At 52.5% G+C, this 17,433-nt stretch overlaps 1 protein-coding gene and 1 pseudogene across 3 annotated transcripts in view; one reads left to right on the forward strand and one right to left on the reverse strand.

Moving 5' to 3' along the window:
* On the reverse strand, positions 1–12,975 carry LOC308252037 (calmodulin-alpha-like; annotated as a pseudogene). Its single transcript, XR_013961678.1, has 2 exons — positions 12,890–12,975; positions 1–1,934 (listed from the first exon to the last, which is right to left on the reverse strand). The product of XR_013961678.1 is annotated as a calmodulin-alpha-like (transcript).
* Positions 9,090–17,433, forward strand: part of SORBS3 (sorbin and SH3 domain containing 3) — a 24,526-nt gene continuing 16,182 nt past the window's right edge. The window contains exons 1-5 of one of the 2 annotated variants that reach the window (XM_080675928.1): positions 9,090–9,240; positions 13,964–14,120; positions 14,390–14,507; positions 15,776–15,969; positions 16,938–17,001. In XM_080675928.1, coding sequence (XP_080532054.1) covers positions 9,134–9,240; positions 13,964–14,120; positions 14,390–14,507; positions 15,776–15,969; positions 16,938–17,001 — 640 coding nt within the window. In that variant the 5' untranslated portion in view covers positions 9,090–9,133. Of the gene's footprint in view, positions 9,241–11,206; positions 11,634–13,963; positions 14,121–14,389; positions 14,508–15,775; positions 15,970–16,937; positions 17,002–17,433 lie in introns of those variants that run through there. The other variant, XM_080675929.1, reaches the window with a different exon arrangement.

A 17,433-nucleotide genomic window follows, 5' to 3' on the forward strand; every position in this document is an offset into this window, starting at 1 on the left:
AATACATGCAGATTTTTTTTGTGTGTGGACAGAAGGTACTTTTGACATTCAGTTTTATAGAAACAGAATGAGTAAATGATTTTTTTTTTGCAAGAGGTAAGTAAAAGATTCAATTTGATTCTTCTAGAGGAGGGGAAAAGTTGAAAGTAGGTCTTCATTTTGCAGTATCATCTGTACGAATTCTTCATAGTTGACTTGTCCATCTCCATCAATATCTGCTTCTCTGATCATTTCATCTACTTCTTCATCTGTTAGTTTTTCTCCTAAGTTTGTCATGACATGACGTAGTTCTGCTGCACTGATTACCCATTGCCATCCTTGTCAAAGACTTGGAATGCCTCACGGATTTCTTCTTCACTGTCTATATCTTTCATTTTTCTAGCCATCATAGTCAAAAATTCTGGGAAGTCAATGGTGCCATTGCCATCAGCATCCACTTCATTGATCATATCCTGCAATTTGGCTTCTGTTGGGTTCTGACCCAGTGACCTCATGATGGTGCCAAGTTCCTTTGTTGTGATCGTCCCATCGCCATGTTTGTCAAATAGGGAGAAAGCTTCCTTGAATTCAGCAATCTGTTCTTCAGTCAGTTGTTCAGCCATGGTGCGAACGGAGGGAGGAAACGCAGAAGGACCAAGGGAGCTTGCACCAGCGCGGGGCTGAGATGGCAGGAGCCTCTGCTGCTGCTGCTAAGGCGCGGTGTGCGCTGAGCGCTGTGCTGAGCCGCTGCCGCTGCCGCCTGCACCACTGCCCGACTGCTAGTAACAGCGCCGCGCTGCGAGACTCCCAGCATGAATGCCGAAGCGCGACCCTGCGCTTGCGGGATATATATGGCGCTCAGTATCCCTCGGCTGTGCCGTCTTGCTCAGCACTGCTGCGAAGGCCGGCCATTTCTGTCATTTGTAACCTGTTTCTTTGTCTCTGCATTTTCGCTGCTTCCCTGAGTTGGTAGAGTAGCTTTGTGTGGTAGGTGTCCTCTAGGGCACAGTGGCTCAGCCTCACCAGTTACCTGAGGTGGACACTCTTGGTGCACTTCTTTGTGGACTGTGTGCTTAGCCTTGTTGTAGTTAAGTCTTGATTGTTGTTGGTATCACTGGGAGGAAATGACCTCCAGGCCAATTGGCTGTGAGGATCAGCTGTGTCTACGCTGGGAGAACTTCTGTGCTGGAGACACCCTTATGAGACAAGAGTTGCAAAATTGCAAAAACCTCTGTGCTTAGCTTGGATGGGGCGGAGTCTCAGGGCGGAGCAGACAGCCTTGATTTCCCGTCAGCCCTGCCCTATGAGACCCCTGGGTCTCAGTGTCCCTCGGTAGTTGCTGCAAGCACCTCTGAGAGAAAGTTGCCCTCGATTTTCGCCCACTGCCAGACAGTCCAGTTTCTCCCCGAATGAGTCGAGGTTCCCAGAAACTTGCCCGGAACTGGAGTTCAGCGCAGTTGGGAGCTTCCGTCTCCCTCCCGCTTTAGAAGGCCAGCCACGCACTCAGCCGCCCATGCATTTAGCAGTCAGTCCTCTCTGCGCGCGCGCGCCTCTGGACCTCTGCCTTCCACAGCTCCTGAGTCTCAGTGTGCTTTCTCTTTTCCTGACAGTTCAGGTTCCCCCCGAATGAGTCTGGTTTCCCAGGGTCTCGCCCAGGATTGGAGTTCAGTGCAATCAGGAGCTTCTGTCTCCCTCCCGTTAGAAATCCAGCCGCGCACTCAGCCGCCCATGCACACAGCCGCCTGTCCTCTCCGCGTGCGAGTCTCCATACCTCAGCCTTTTACAGCTCCTCTGAGTCTCAATGTGCTTTTCTCTTTTCTTCTATTTGTAGAATTTCCACTCAGCCAGCTTTCCTGTGGTTCTGGATGGTGTCCGTTTTGTCTTTTAGTTGTAGTTGTGATATTATTGTGCGAGGCAGAAGTTTAGGTGTTTACCTATGCCGCCATCTTGGTTTTCTCAAAAAAAAAAAAAAGAATATATTGTAATCACAGTACTCGTTCTTCATTCCAGACTTCATTGGAGGGTATTAGCATATTTTTAGACATCCTATCTAATAAAAGGGTAATATGCAAATTAACTGTCATTCTGTCACAAAGATGGCAGCGCCCATAGCCACAAGATGGCAGCGCCCAGTCCTCTCAGCCCCACCAGAGTCCCCCAGTCCCGGGGGGGTGGCCGCTGAGAGCGGGCAGCATGAGCAGCCCGGTGGAACGCTTGCTTCCTCACCCTGGCGACAAGGCAGGTGTTCCGTGCCCGGCCGCAGATGGGCCTCTAGGCCGTGGAGAGCCTCTGGGCAATGGGCATGGAGCAGCCAGGCCCCGCAGAGAGCTACTGGCGCACGGATTCGTGTGCAGGGCTACTAGTTTTAATCTAAACAGCAACTCCCAAGATGGCTGGTTGTCTGCCCTGAATTTGCCTTAGGACCAACCACTATCTCCAACATGTCAACAAACATTCTAACTGCAGTCAGAGGTCTGAGATTGCTGTTTTCAAAGCCTCTTCTACTCAGTCTCCCCCCTGCATGCTCTAAAGATCCTAAAAAATACTTCATTCTTGTTCTCCTTCACTTTAAGGTCCACATGGACCTTATTTTCCTCAACTTCTCTTATTAGGGGGAAAAATGAGGGCTTCTTTGTAAACATCAGTGAAATTCCATTTTAGACATGACACTTCTTAAGGACCAGTTTTCCCAATTTTGTCTACATCCACATCATGTGAAATTTCAAATTGATCAAATGACGATTTTTTAAATAGATATTTAAAAACTCACCCTGGCTGCTGTGGTTAGTGGTTAGAAAGTCGGCCCAAGCACTGAAGAGTCATGGGTTTGATTCCTGATCAAAGACATGTCATGTACCTGTGTTACAGGTTCGATCCCCAGCCCCAACCCCAGGCGCATGTGGGAGGCAGCCAATCGATGTTTCTCTATCTCCTCTCTCTCCCCCCTCCCTCCCTTCTACTCTCTAAAAATTAATGGAGAAAATATCCTTGGGTGAGGATTAAAAAAAAACAACTCATCTAACATGAGTTCAAAACATACATCCTTTTTAAATCTCTGTGTTCTGAATATTTGAAGCAAAACAAACAAACAAAGGTATAAGCCGTGTGTGTGTGTGTGTGTGTGTGTGTGTGTGTGTGTGTGTGTGTAATAGAATGCTAAAACAAAAGCAGCCTCAGTTTTTCTTAAAATGGCAAGGTCACACTAGTTATGGGTACAGACACTATTGATTCCATGGCCTTTTGTGACTAGATATTAATCAGTGAAATAAAAATTGCTCATCACACTCTGGTGGGCTTGATGTGGCTCCTTGCCTAAGGACAGAGCATCAGACTCTCAGGAATATAAATATATTTCATGTCCTTTTATCTATATTTACACTGCCTTTTTGTTCCTACAGTTTCTTATCCTGATAACTTGGACATAAGTTCAAAATAAGGAAAATTCCTCATTATTCTGTCACAGAATATTATTTAATGACAAGGGTAGGATTTCTTCAAATTGGATAACTTTGGGACCTTTCAGCCTTGGTGTTGTCCCTTAGATCCTCTTCTGAGTAATTTTAAAACACAAAGTTTGAGGCAGCTGCTCTCTATAAGAAAAATTGTATAGCCCAGCCAGTGTGGCCCTATGGATTGAGCCTTGTCCCATGCACCAATAGGTCACCAGTTCCATTCCCGGTCAGGGCACATGCCCAGGTTGCTGGCTCAATCCCCAGTAGGAGATGTGCGGTAGGCAGGGAATCGATGTTTCTGTCTGGGAGGTACAGTGGCGCTTTCTGCTCTGACATCACGAGAGTCCCCAGCCTCGCAGAGTGACAATGGCTGAGAGTGGTTTCCTCTGCCCTCCTGTTTTATGCCAACATTGTAGACAATCGCCAGAATTTTTTTACTGTGCCTTTTCTATAAATAGAATTCTCGCGGTCTTGAGAATTAAGTTCATCCTGACCAATCTGGGTGACCAGTCAATTAAAATGGTTTTTAGGAAGAGCTTGCCCCCAGATTGACTGATTTAGAATTTTTCCATGTGTTAATTATCAGATATTTCCCCTTTGGTGTTGGTGCTGAAAGTTATTTCCAAACCCATAAAGACTTGTTGAGGATATTCTAGAATCCCCCATATTATTATAGTTGTTATAGTAACCATGGAACCCAGTTTTTTCAAAGCATTATTCGGTGTTCCCTACCCAGGCAGAAAAGATTTCAGAGGGAGGACGAATCCCCTAGTTGTGGGAATGAGGCTGCTGTTTTCTAAATTATTTGTGATTATAACCATGGATATCCCCTGTTCTAGCACTTGGTCCACATCTTTTCTGCAATCTGCTAAAAGAGGGAGTAAAGGGCAGCCTAGGGAGCCCCAACACTAGCTGGAGGAGGGTCTGGATTGCTCAGAGGACAGGTCCGAAGGCTGTATTGCATGGTCCCTCTTCAGCAATGCTGTGATCAAGTGCTTGTAGGAAAGCCATAGAAAGAGCAGATGTGTGTAGAGGAAGAACGTTGTGTAGTCAAAAAACAAGGTTGTTACTCTTATCTTGAGTCAAGCAGAGAACTGTATGAACAGTAGGGCTTTGTGCTTTTGACAGAGTGTGAAAGAGGGAGCCTGTATTACTCTGAGACTGGGCCTGACCTGCCTCTGTCTAGTCAGCCGAAGTGAATGGGGTCAGGGTTTGCTGCCTTCATCTATGCAGTCACAAAGGTGAAGATGATCCTGGAGAGTATATTCCCTCCCAGGAGGCCTTGGCCTCACGCCCCAGCAACCTTGCTAAATAACACCTTTGTCTGAGATAGGGTTATGCATCTTCTCTTCTACATCCTCATGACAAGTCTAGATGGCTTAAGATCAAGAAGTGAGGACATGGCCGTCGACTGTCCCTCCAGGCAGCTCTGAAGTAGGGCCATGCACACTGCCTTCCTGTAAGTTCGTGCCCAGACTCCCTTCACTCCCTTGACTAGCTGTTTCCAAATAACTTTTTTTTTTCATGTTAAAGTGCAGTGCATGTAATAGGGAGGAGGCCTACCATAGATCTCGATTTGGGGCAATGAAGATGCGTCTTTTGTCTGTCGGAGAACCTTTGGAAGACGCCACCATGAGCCCTCACTTTTCCTTTCTCCGTGCACTGTGACCAATAGCTGTTTTTCCTAATAGAAATGTCAGCAGGTATTTTCCAAGAAAAGATCAGGTTTTGCTTCCTAATGAAGTGGTCAGATGTATGCGGTTAACTGGTGGTGTACTTTTTTAAAAGACTTTCTGGATTATGGGTTATTTCCTTGTTTAGAGATGACTTGCTTTTCCTTGCTTTTCAGTTATGTTAAAGAAAATGGTGGAAATGTTATTTATTGGCAGAAATCATTTATTAACTGTTTTGTGAACAAGAAAATTTGTTAAAACTTTCTTACTGTAAATTGGAAGTCATCTTTTAAAAAAAAAAAACGCTCTTAAAATTAAATGATGGTTCTGTTGGCTCCCTGTGTCTTTATTTCCTGGTGGGGCACTTACATTTGGCTCTTACCATTCGGTAATTCCACAAGAGTAGAAAACCTGACTTTGATGTCTGGTCTGGTCTCTGATAATGCCAAGCAATTCCGCTCTTGAGGAAAGGAATCCCCTCGTGAAGAAAGATGGCTTCCTTTGCCTCTTGCACCCCTTCATTTTAGACCAGCTCGGTGGCTGCAGTGGTGTTTCTACTTCTCTCACTCAGGACCCACTCCCTTGCCCAACTTCCTTCCTGGCACTCTGCCCGCTACTAACTCACATTCAAGTCCCAGCTCTTCGTGTGGCTTCTCCAGGTCAGGCTGCTCCTTAAAGACAGAAGAAAAACATCCCAGAAAACCAAACCCTTGCAAAAGATATAAGTAATTATTATGGTGGTTTAGTAACTCTGCATGTGGTCCTAATAATAGACATGGATGAATTCTACCTTAGGAGAAGTTGCAGGAGCCAGAGAAGAGTTGAATGTGGAGGTGAGTTGGACTGCTAAGGAAAGGCAGTGTCAGGCCAGCCTCCTGATTCCTCTGACAATTAGAAATATGCAGATTCACAAGGAAAAGTAACCTCCACTGAGCAACGGGGGTAGGGACAGAAAAAGCGCCCAGGGCCCTTGGAGTAGACAGCGTGTCCAGGACGCATTCTATCGGTTGTGCAGTAAAGGTAGGAAGTCTGAATTCAGGCCTGCCAGGCCTGAGTGAGGCAAGTTCACTGTAAGTAAGTACAGTGACATCAGTGGCCACAGTGCAATTTATAGGCCAGAAAATGAGCCCAGATTTCTAATTTCAAAGAAGCCAAGTATGCATTTTGGGATCTTTCCCAATAAATAGCGTCCTGGCTTAGTAATGTCCTTATACCTCAACTAAACATTCAATCAAATGAGGCCATATTTACCTTTATTTCCAGCATTGTGAGAAAGAATTTTTTTTTAAGCCTGGAAATGAGGAACTAGTGTGCAAGTTCTCGTTTACCTCTCCCTGGACACTCAGTCCCCCTTTCTTGCCTGCTCTATGTAATTGCATGGCCTTGTTTTTGCATCATGACTCTTAGGTTTTAGGAAAAGTCTTTAATGTTGAGGCAGTGGATTAATAACTTAATGGTAAATGAGGCCGTCTTTATAATGTTGCTGCCGTTGGGGAGAAGGGTCATCATAGAACTCAAGGAGGCGGGAAGACAAGGCGATTCTTTGTTTGGAGGCCAGAGCACTACCTCACGATGTCCACTGGCCGACAACGCAGCCCTCTTATCCTCCTTATCTGAGTGTGCCCGCGCTAGGAGAGGCGGCTGATGCAGACCTAGTTTCCCAGCTCCTGGTCTGTGCGCCCTTTGTGGCTGAGTCAACTTGGCTGGGTTTCCCTCTGAGGTCATCGCTTATTATCCTTGCTTTTTAAACTCTGCTTTCTAAAGAGCTGTCAGCCACTTGCTCTTACTTTCGTGAGAACTGAAAGAGGTTCATTCCTCCAGCTCAGTTCTCCAAGGCACCCCGTCTGCGTCTCGTGCTGTGTGCTCCTCTATAAACGGAGGGGAGTGTGAGCGGCGGTTGATGTCAGTGCAGAGGCTTCCTTGGAGATAGACTAGATACTTGGACAAAAGGTCGAGTTCTTTCACAGCCTTGGGGATTAGATGTGATTGCCGCTGAGAAGCCTGAATCGGTCCCAGTTACATCATGTGTGCTACGGAAAGGAGGTCTGTGCGAGGCAGGCCTGGAAGCCTTATTCTCTATTCCCCTGGGGATATACTCACTCACCTGGCTGCCCACACTGCCCACACTTGATCTGGAGTGGGAATTTTTTCACTCAAGAGATCTCTTTCCTTACAGGGGCTATACCCCAAATCTTGGATTCCAGATGGCCCAGGTCATGCTGTTGCCAGCTTAGGAGGGTCCTTCAAGCCTCACAGTGGGTCTCTCGTGTTCCTCTTCAGTTGTTTCTGTTCCCAGGAAGGTTTGGCTTGGACGAGGGCCATCAGGAGAACTTGGTATTGGCAAGAGCTGGAATCAGGAGGGAAACCCAGGAGAAAGGGGTGGAGCCCAGAGGATGAAGCATGGTTGGGATTTGTATTGTCCTGTCTGAGTGACTTGGTTTCAATTCCTCACTACGTGGTTTTCCTCTCTAGAGAGGTCCAAACTCCTTGAAAGGAACCGTGCTTTCTTGCTAATCCATTCTGGTCTGCTTGTTCAGTTCTCCTGGCAGGAAGAGAGCACTTTTCTGAGAGCACAAATAAAAACCCGCTTAAAGCTTAACTGAAGAATGTCAGAGCCCTTCCCTGTGGAGGAGAAGAGAAGGAATAGCAATACCCCTCCGCTGTCTAATATGTGGGCTGGGGCACAGTGCCGGGGTGCCAGCTCAGGCTAGATATGAGCGTGACATTGGAATGCCAGGCTCCCTGTGCTAGATAAGGACACTCCTCAAGAAATGAGAGTTCAGGTTTATGTCTCCTGGGATCCCTTGCTTCCTTTTTCCCACTTGAGAAATAAAACTGAATTCTCTGCTCACCCTACTCACTTACAATAAAACCCTACTTCAGTGCTATTTCCATTCATCCTTCCTCCTGGTGACAGAGGTTGGTTTTCACAGTGACCCGCATTCCTGTACAGCTGTACAGCCACCCTCTTCCCCCGCCCCACTTGGGAAGAGCCACATCTATTGGTAGTCTCTTGGCCCTTAGGGTGATGGACATGGACAGACCTCTGTTGACTGGGTGTCTTGGGGGTAATCCTCAGAACAAAATGATGGGGGTGGGGCATACTGCTGACAGGATCAGATGGCTAGGAAAACAGAGCAGTTACATAACTGTGTTTACTATGGCTCAGGTGGCTCTGAGAAGGCAGAGGTGGCCCCCTGACAAAAGGTAGTGCCAGAGCGGGGGTGAGGGACGGGTGGGGGGAAGAGTCACCTGGAGGGAGGGCCTGTGAGCTGATAAGGGAGTCCGGAGATAAAGCATTAGGATGAAAGGAATCTGAGTCTGCTCTGTTGTTGACAACAGCCGCGTTACCTAGGACAGCCTTGTAGCCCCAGCCGCTTACTAAACCATGCCAGCTGTCTGCGGGTTGGGGCAGCAGCAAGTAGAGCTGAGGCTGGAGGGAGGAGTCGAGAAATCAGACACCTGGTTCTGGGCTCAATCTCTGGACTTTGCTACTTTTTCCCTTTAATCTCCCACTTTTCAAAGAGGAAGGATCCTTGTCTCTAAATACGGGCAGAAAAAGTGCTGGTCATGGTGCCTTATGCTTTCTGTTCCCACTGATCTCTTATCCTCTCTTCTATGAGGCCGGTGGGCATCAGGGAGCAGGGTGGAGGGACTTGCAAAGCTCCTGCTTCGGCCAAGCACATAGTCTAAGACTCTGGGAAGGAAAGTGACTAACATTGGTGCCAGAGCAAAGCAGGCTCCGAGCTGAGAGAGGTGTGAGCCGGGCAGAGCCTGGGTGACAGGAGACAGGCAGAGCTCAAAACGGCCCTGGAGAAAAGCTCGGGGCTCCAGCACAGCCTGTGCCGCTTCCTGCAAAGCTGTGTGCTGGCTCCCTATTCCCATAGAGATGACGCTGGTAGCCTTGTGAGAAGCAGGAAGTGGGGACCTTGGTCAGCTCAGTTGCACCCTCTACATTAAATATTTATCTTGGAGTCCAGGTTAGAGCCCTAGAGAATAAGAGAAGCTCGCTGCTGGTGAGAGGGGGGCATGACCAGGATTCCTGGAGCTGGAAGATCTTCGGCGCCACCATCTTTGGAGAACAAGGAAGAACATGAAAGAGATGTGGCCCCTCTTAGCCGTGAGGACCGTGACAGGTGGGGAACAAAACTGGCGACAAGGGAAATGGGCGCAGCTCTTGTCCCTGGGGGAGGGAAGAGGATGGTGACCAGGGGTGTCCAAGCTTCACAGGAGGGAACATGCACAGCCACCAGCCCTCCTTTTGGCAACTGTTTTCTCCAAGTGGGGCTACTGTCCCTTCCCCACCCTTCCAGTTTTCCAGGAGAACCACTGAGTCTTGGGCGGGTGCGGGGGTCGCTAAGAGGGGATCTCCTTCAGCTCCCTGCTCAGTGCAGTAAGTGCCTTTACAAAGGTACCTGCCCCACACCTGCAGACTGGGAACCCCTGTGATCCTTTAAAAGCCCTTCCTTGGAAACCTTGCATCTGCCTCCAAGTGTGCACCTAATGGCCCCCCTTGTGCCAGTGCAGCCCCCAAACACTGGGAGCTCGCAGCAGCCTCTCCCCTCAGCCGAAACAGCCCTCCTTTCGCTGTTGGTCTGTGATATTGTTTCATGCTGGTTCACCACAACCAGGATAGCCCATTAACTGAATTGAGAAAAGATAAACTTTTAATGGCATCAATGATTGTAGACATTTTTTAAAAATAGTTTCATCTTTTCTCCATTCCCTCCCTTCTCAACTTTTGAGTTGAATGATGCTCTTGGAAAACACTAGTGCAGCGATTTTCACCTCATGCAGCACATCAAAACATACATTTTCTGCCAATCAGATAAATAGGTATAATTTTGATTGATTTCAAAATAAAAATAATAGTAATTATCTATCCATTTTGCTCCAAAGTGATTTTTTAAAAAGTCAGGTGCCCATACTTGTACATAAGGATTTCTGGTACCAAGAATTAACCAATCAGATGCAACCTTATTATGTGACATGACCAATAAGATGCAACTCTATTATATGACCTATATACTTATGGTTCAAGACAGGGCAGTCACACCAGAGGGCTATTGTCATTTTTTAAATTTGACAATCTAAGGGAAAAGAGGTCAGTGCTCCTGACTAAATAGTCAGGTATTGCATGTTTTAAAAATTCTTGCAGCGCACCGGTGAAAATCGCTGCTCTAGTGCATGGTGGCCTCAGGACACCAATCTTACCCCTAGTAGGAATGCAATGAATGTATTCATATTTTCCTAATTTATATTTGATCACTCTCAAAATAGATCTGAAATAGCCCAATACCTCTTTGCTATTTGGTTTGGGGCTTGGGGTCCCTGAGCCAAGCCAGGGACTTTGCTGTTCGCTGTGAACATGCATGGAGTACCCTCACTTCCTATCACAGGCCCTGTGCACACACAGAGGCCTGGGGGAGAGGGGAGAAGGGATGGTCAGGGAAGTCGGCGGCAGCCAATGGGTGCGGGCTCCTGGGACCGGTGTCAGAGCAGCGGGAACAGCGGAAAAGCAGCGAGATCAAAACAAATGCGGTGTGTGGGAACACCAAGACCTGGTCACCCTGTCCTGGCCAAAGGGAGCCGCCCTCATCCTCTTCAGGGGCGTGGCTCTGGGGGGCGGGGTGCGCTCCCGTGGGCGGATTTCCTCCTGGGCTACCCTCCGCGGGGCTTGCCCGTGTGAGCATCGCCCGTTTGGCAGCGCACGCGCGTATGTGTGCATGTGTGTGTGTTTGCACACGCCCAGACGCATGCTTACACCAGCCCCAAATCTCTCCCTTGGTCCGCGAGGCCCCTGGGCCTGCGGGCCGCCCTATCTCGGCCCCCGCCCGGCTGCAGCGCGGTCCCGTCTCTGGGCTGCCGGCGCCGTATCAGCGCGGGCCGCACCCGCCTCTGTAATCACTCGTGCCCTTCTTCCGTCCTGGCTCCGCCGTGCAGCGGCTCCCTTCCCACCCGCTGGAAATGTCGCTGGAAACTCTGAGTGGCGCTCGCCCCCACCCCCCCTGCGCCCGCTCCGACGCCAACTTGCGGTGGGGGCCGGGAGGCAGCTGGGAAACCAGAGCGGGCTCCCCGGGGACCCTGGCGGCCCCTCCCGGCGCCTCCACGCGGCCAGCCCGCCCCGCTCCGCCAGGGCCATATCGTCTCCGCGGCGCGACCCGACGGAGGCCACTTGCAAGCCCGGACCCCCGTCCCCGCCCCGGCCCCGGCCCCGCAGGTCCCTCTGCCACCCCCCGTCCGGCTCACAGTCCAAATTGGAGGAAGGCAGAACGCCGCCCGCCCGCGCCTCTCCCGTCCTTCCTCCCGGCACGCGCTCGGCCCCGTCCATCCCTCTTCCTCCTCGGGCGCACAGCCTCGCGAGCCCGTCTTGACGCGGTCACGAGGGTGGACAGCACAGCCCGGACCGCTCCCCGCCCTCCCTCCCCGAGGGCCCGCTGCGGCCGCACCAGGCTGGAGTCCAGCTGCGATGCCCTGTCCTCCCCGGCGTCCTCAGTCCCCGCCACCTGCCACCTGCTCGCTGGGGAAGGTAGGTGTGGGGAGGGGATGGGGGGGGTGGCCAGGGCGTAGTCGGCGACCCTGAGCCCAGCCCTAAGAGCAGGCACAGAGCCCTTCCCCTGGGGATCTTGCCCCAAACTCTGGGATGGAAAGAGGTGAGAAGTATTCCCCTCAATCCACAGAAAGGGAGATTTGAGAAAACCTGTCCTGTCCACGTGGACTCGTAGCTAGAAACCCGCGAGGTGCCTAGGACAGAGCTCCAGGCCAGGGCAATGTCTCTGGTGGGAACAGTCCCCGACCACAGCAGAGCCCCTTCTCCTCCTCTAGCCCTTTGGAACTGGCTGGGGAGGTGAAGGGCTGTCTGAATTCTGGGGGGACCTCGAGGTTCCCTGGCACCCTCTGTCCTCTGCTGGATGTGAAACCAGTTTCCCCCATGCCTCCCTCTCCCTATGAAAAGTTCCCCTTAATGTCCCTTGACCAGGCTGCCAAGCAAAAACTCAGCCGGCCCTTCCACACCCTCCCCTGCATGTCCCTGGAGCTGTGCCACAGGGAGAGGTAGACACCCCCCCGCCCCCCCCCCCAAGGATCAGCAAGCCCAGAAAATGCTGTGGGGGACCTCCCTCGGTCAGGGAGCACAGCAGGGTGGGACAGAAGGAGGCTGGGAAGGGAGCAGGGTGGAAAGGAGGCAGGGTCAGCTGACAGTAGGGACTGCTGATGCTGATCTCAAAACTTGGCCACAAGCCGTCAGTTGGGCTGGGAGGGGGTGCTGCTAGGAACCAGCCTGCCCTGGATCCGATCTCCCACTCTCTCTGCCTCGATTTCCCCCATGGGGGGCGGGAGAGCTGCAGGAACTGGGGTGTGTCTGCATGTTTTGTTTTTGGTAGGAGTCCTAATTGGATCCAGCTGGTGAGCTGCCCCTCCTCTGGCCTCAGCTCTCCACTTCTCCCCACAGGCAGAGATGGGCACAGGAAAGCTATGTCCCCAGTAGGTCTTTCAAGGGTCAGAAGAAGTCCCCACTCAGACCAGAGACAGGGAGTTGCCTCAGCCTTGTTTGTACCCTCCAGCCCCCAATGGCCTGAGCAGGGACTGGGTACAGGAGCAAGCATAGCCCCTCTTGTACCTGCATCCCCTCTGTTCCCCATAACTCCTGTGCTGCTCATGACCCGCACCTCGGAACTGCACACTCCCACCTACAACTGACACCCTCTGTACTCACAACCCCATGCTGTTCACATGCCCCACACCCAGTGGTACCCCCACAAGTCACATGCACAGCACTGCACTTACCTTCCACCACATGCACACAGCACCTCGCAAGGCCCTCACAGCCCTCCCATGAGCCCCCAGACCCCTCAGCACACACAAGCCTGAATGAACAAAAACACCAGAGTCGGTCCAGCCCTAGAAGGTGGTGATGATTGGTTCAGCTTCTGGCCCAGTCCAACCCGCTCTGCACCACCACTCTCTGCTCTCTGGGTAGGAGAGCCTGTTGGACAGCCCCATCTCCATCTCCTGGATGCCTGAAGCCCCTTCCTCTGAGCTAACATTTGTGGCGGGGGGGGGGGGGGGGGGGGAGGGTTTAAAAGAACCCGGCTGGCCAGTCAAGCATGTTGCTCCCAAGAAGACCCTCTGTTGAAAAACAGCCTGAGGTGTAGGAGAAAGTGGTGGTCGTGGTGTGTGTGTGTGTGTATGTGTATGTGTATGTGTGTGTGTATGTGTGTGTGTGTGTGTGTGTGTATGTGTGTGTGTGTGTGTGAGAGAGAGAGAGAGAGAGAGAGCTGGGGAGTGGTTCCTGTTGCCTGGAAATGCCCCCACGCGCTCCCCCTTGGCCCTGCTGGGCAGTAGGCGGGTGGCCTTGCTGTGGCCCAACCCCAGGAAGCCCTGTGCCTGCTGGTGAGCAGATGCGCACACAGGGCCTAGGGGAGGCAGAGGGAACTGGAAGTCCTGCGTGCCTAGGCCTCCTCCGCCAGCTGCCCCCGTTCCCTCTGCCTCCCTCTGGGGGAATGCGCCGCCTGTGTAGTGAGAGCCCCAGAGGGGCTGGCCAGCAGGCCGGCCAGAGGCTTTGTCCCACAGGCCCGCTCCTGGCCAGCCTCCCCTCCTCCTCGCCCGGCCTCCCCTCCCCCACTCCCACCCAGAGCTCCTGCCCAGCCTAACAAGCAGCCCATTGTGCCTCTGGGAGCCGGCACTGGCAGCCTGCAGGCGGGTGCCCAGAGTGGCCTGTTTCCTGGGTCCTGGAGCTCCCACCCAGCTGGCCCTGACGCCCTCCCACAGCCATCCCCTCCTACCCCACCACGAGGTCGAGCCCAGAGGGCACAGCAGCTGGTCCAGCAGGGCTTCCCCTTCCTCCCTCCTTCCCCACAGAGGACGTGCAGAGGAGCTGCTGGCACACCCACAGCCCTCTGACCTTGACCCAAGTATGCAGGCCCCACCCTGCAGCCACCCAGCGGGGCTCAGCCTGGACGACTTCATCCCTGGCCACCTCCGGGCCCATGTAGGGTCATTCTCCAGGGGGACTCGGGTGAGTGAGACAGCAAGGGACAGGGTTACTGTGGGCCCATAGTTGGTGGGGACCTGGCAGGACAGATGGGGAGCAGGAGGATTAAAAGACTGGAAGCTGGGAGGGGGGTCAGAAGATAGCTCTAGGGAGCCTCCCTGATTTCCCACAAAAGGATCAAGCTGGCCCTGGAGCCCTCGCCATGGGGTATGGCTGTGCCCTGGCAGCCATCCCTCCCACCCTTCCATGGGACCTTCTGGGCCTGAGCTGCCGCTCCTGGCCCCTCCCCACAGGTGCCTGTGATCCGGAATGGTGGCTCCAACACCCTTAATTTCCAGTTCCATGATCCTGCGCCCAGGACTGTGTGCAATGGGTACTTCCCAACCCGGAGAGAGGCTTCCCGGCACCCAGGTGGGTCTGCTCAGGAAAATCTGGTCCAGGAGCCCAGTGGGGGGCAGGGGCCTCTGAGCTCATCTAACTGCCGCTCCCTGGGTGAGCATGCTGGCCCTTGAGAGTGAAAGCTGTGGGAGAGCAGGCTGACACTTCCTTCCCCTTCCTCCCCCCAGTGCCAGGGAAGGAAGTGTGCGGGGACACTGCCCTGGGGCTGGGGGACCTCCAGCAGGACAGGGAGTGGCTCACACTGGGGATGGAAGGGGCGAGGAATGTGAGCACATGTGGGCTGTAGAAGGGTGCAGGGGCTGAACCCCACAAGGGCCTAAGGCTGCTCCCCAACACAGGTGGGCAGGGAGCTCCAAGAGCCTGTCAGCTTCTGGGCTCCTACACGTCAGGGCAGCCTGGGCCACAGGGTCCTAGAGACCCTGGGACATCCTCCGTGCGGGGCCCACCCTGGGGCCCTTCTGAGGAGCTGGCATCCTTTGTTGCGCATTCCCGTGAGGCAGGCACTCTGTCAAGGAGCTTAATACTTTGACAAATAATTGCTGAGCACTTGACCGTGCTGAGCCCTGAAAGGATGCCTCACAAGCCTCATCTTATCCAATCCCTGGCAAAGTGTGGACACCTTCCCAGTGAAGAGCTGAGTCTCAGAGGGGTTCAGTCTCTTAGGCTGCTGCCCTGGGGCTGAAGGGTCCAGGGAAGTTGAGGCCATGACAGCCACGTCTGGCGAATAGTTTCTGTCCCTTATCGAGAGCCTCTCTACTGTGTGCCAGGCACTGTGCTGGGCACGGTCACACCCTCTAGATCTCCCTGAATCCTTGCCGTGATGACCCATGAAGTGAAAACTGAGGCACAGGGAGGCTAATTGTTGCGCCCAAGATCACACAGCCAGTAGGGGGCAGATCTGGAGTCTGAAGTCAGATCTGTCCCCTCCAAGCCCGACACCTTTTCTGCCCCACCCTGCTGCCTCCCAGCTGGGACAGCCCAGCATTCTCTGCAAGTAATGATTCTCAGCCCTCATTCCGGAAGCTCTTAGGACAGCCCCAGGAAAGCAGAGTGAGGTTGCACAGGTGTCTCAAATCCATTTTTATTCACTTCAATTAAAACATAAACAAACAGAGGCCCGTGGTCCTGCTGAGATGATAGAGTCTGCCTCCCCAACTCCAACAGGCAGGGAGATGTTGAAATGTTTAAACCCAAGGCGATCAGTATTCTGGAGAACCAAGGGACGGACAAGGTCAGGCGGGCCCCTGCCCGTTGCTAATGCTCTCATGCACACCCTGCAGACCCTGCTTGGTATCAGACCTGGCCAGGCCCTGGGAGCCGGCCTGCGGGGACCCAGAAGATCCCCGCCTCCCAGCATCCCCAGAACTGGTCAGCCACATGGACCAAGGACAGCAAACGCCGGGATAAGCGCTGGGTCAAGTACGAGGGAATCGGGCCCGTGGACGAGAGCGGCATGCCCATTGCCCCCCGATCTGTGAGTCTAGAGCTGGGGACCCACGCTGAGCACTTCTGTGAATTAAAGTTGGGGCAACCAAGGCTGTACCCCAAGCATTTCAGACTAAAGCAGGGGTTCAATCAGGATGGGTTTCAGGGGTCGTGAGCCCCACAAAATCACAGGCAGTCATGTGTCTGAGTTGCACAGTGGTTTGTGGGGTGAGAGAATGCTCTCACCACTGGAGGGCCACTGCTGGCAGGGGCCCCTCTCAGATTCTAGTCCCAGGGCCTGGCACAACGCTCATGACATGGCTGCTGAGTGGATGACTGGCTGAATGAGTGAGCACAGAGTCCTGAGTGGTGAGTGTGGATGGAGCCGGGCTCCAGACTCCCAGCGGCTCTGCACCCCCCACCCGGCTCATGCCTGTCTCAGCCAGCCACCTACCTTTAGTTCAGTTCACCATCTCCCCATTTGAACCTGAGGTCAGTAACATACCTTTCTGCTTTCTAGGGCTGTCTTGAGTCTCAGGTGCAGCAGGGGATATGAAATAACATTTCTACCTATATTACTGCATTAATTTTTCATCACATAGAAGCACATGTTCTTTGTAGAAACATCAGAAATATAGAAAAGTGAAAAAATGTGAACCACCCAAAATCTCACAGCGTCGGGATTATCACTGTTGGAGATCCTTTCCATATCTATAATAATAAAAGGGGAATATGCTAATTATACCGAATGTCCTTCCTGATGAAGCCGGCTGGAGGGTAGCAGCCCAGATCCTGGGTGCCAGAGGGAAGCGGGTGCCGGCAGCCGGGGAAGGAAGGCCTACTCTTGCACGAATTTTCATGCATCGGGCCTCTAGTTCCTATATAATACCCTACTCGAGGTCATTGCCAGTAAAGACACCCCTCCCCCTGGGGCTCACAGGAAAAGTGCCCAGTAAGGAAAAACTTCTGTGGCTTGGTATTAGGAGGGTGGCCTGACGTTGCCTTTTCTGATCCCAGAGTGTTGACAGCCCTAGAGACTGGTACCGGAGAATGTTCCATCAGATTCACCGGAAAATGCCAGGTGAGACACCCTTCCAGGGCCCCCTCTCTATCCCCACCCAGTGGGCTCCAGCTCCGGGGGCTTCGGAAGGGAGGGGCAGAAAAGGGAACTTGCCTGCTCGGGAGCTCTTCTGCACCCACCCCAGGCTCTGTGCTGAGTGGTTCCTAAAACAGGCAAAGGAACTATCCTCCAGTCTCCTCCCTGTTCTTGGGGGCAGAGGGAGGGAACAATGACCAGGCACTGTCCCCAGGGGTATTGAGAATCCATGAGGTCACTCATTCACTCAGTTAGTCCCGTGACCATGTATTGAGCACTTACTGTGTGCCAAGCACTATTCCAGGTGCTGAAGATAAAACAGGGACAAAAAAGAATGTCCCTGCCCCAGTGAAGCTTAAGAAAGAGGGAGACAGAATAAGCAGATAATAAATACGCAATACAGCAGCTGGTGGTCAG

Source organism: Plecotus auritus (genome assembly GCF_963455305.1).
Source record: "Plecotus auritus genome assembly, chromosome: 6".
In the NCBI taxonomy this organism is placed as follows: Eukaryota; Metazoa; Chordata; class Mammalia; order Chiroptera; family Vespertilionidae; genus Plecotus; species Plecotus auritus.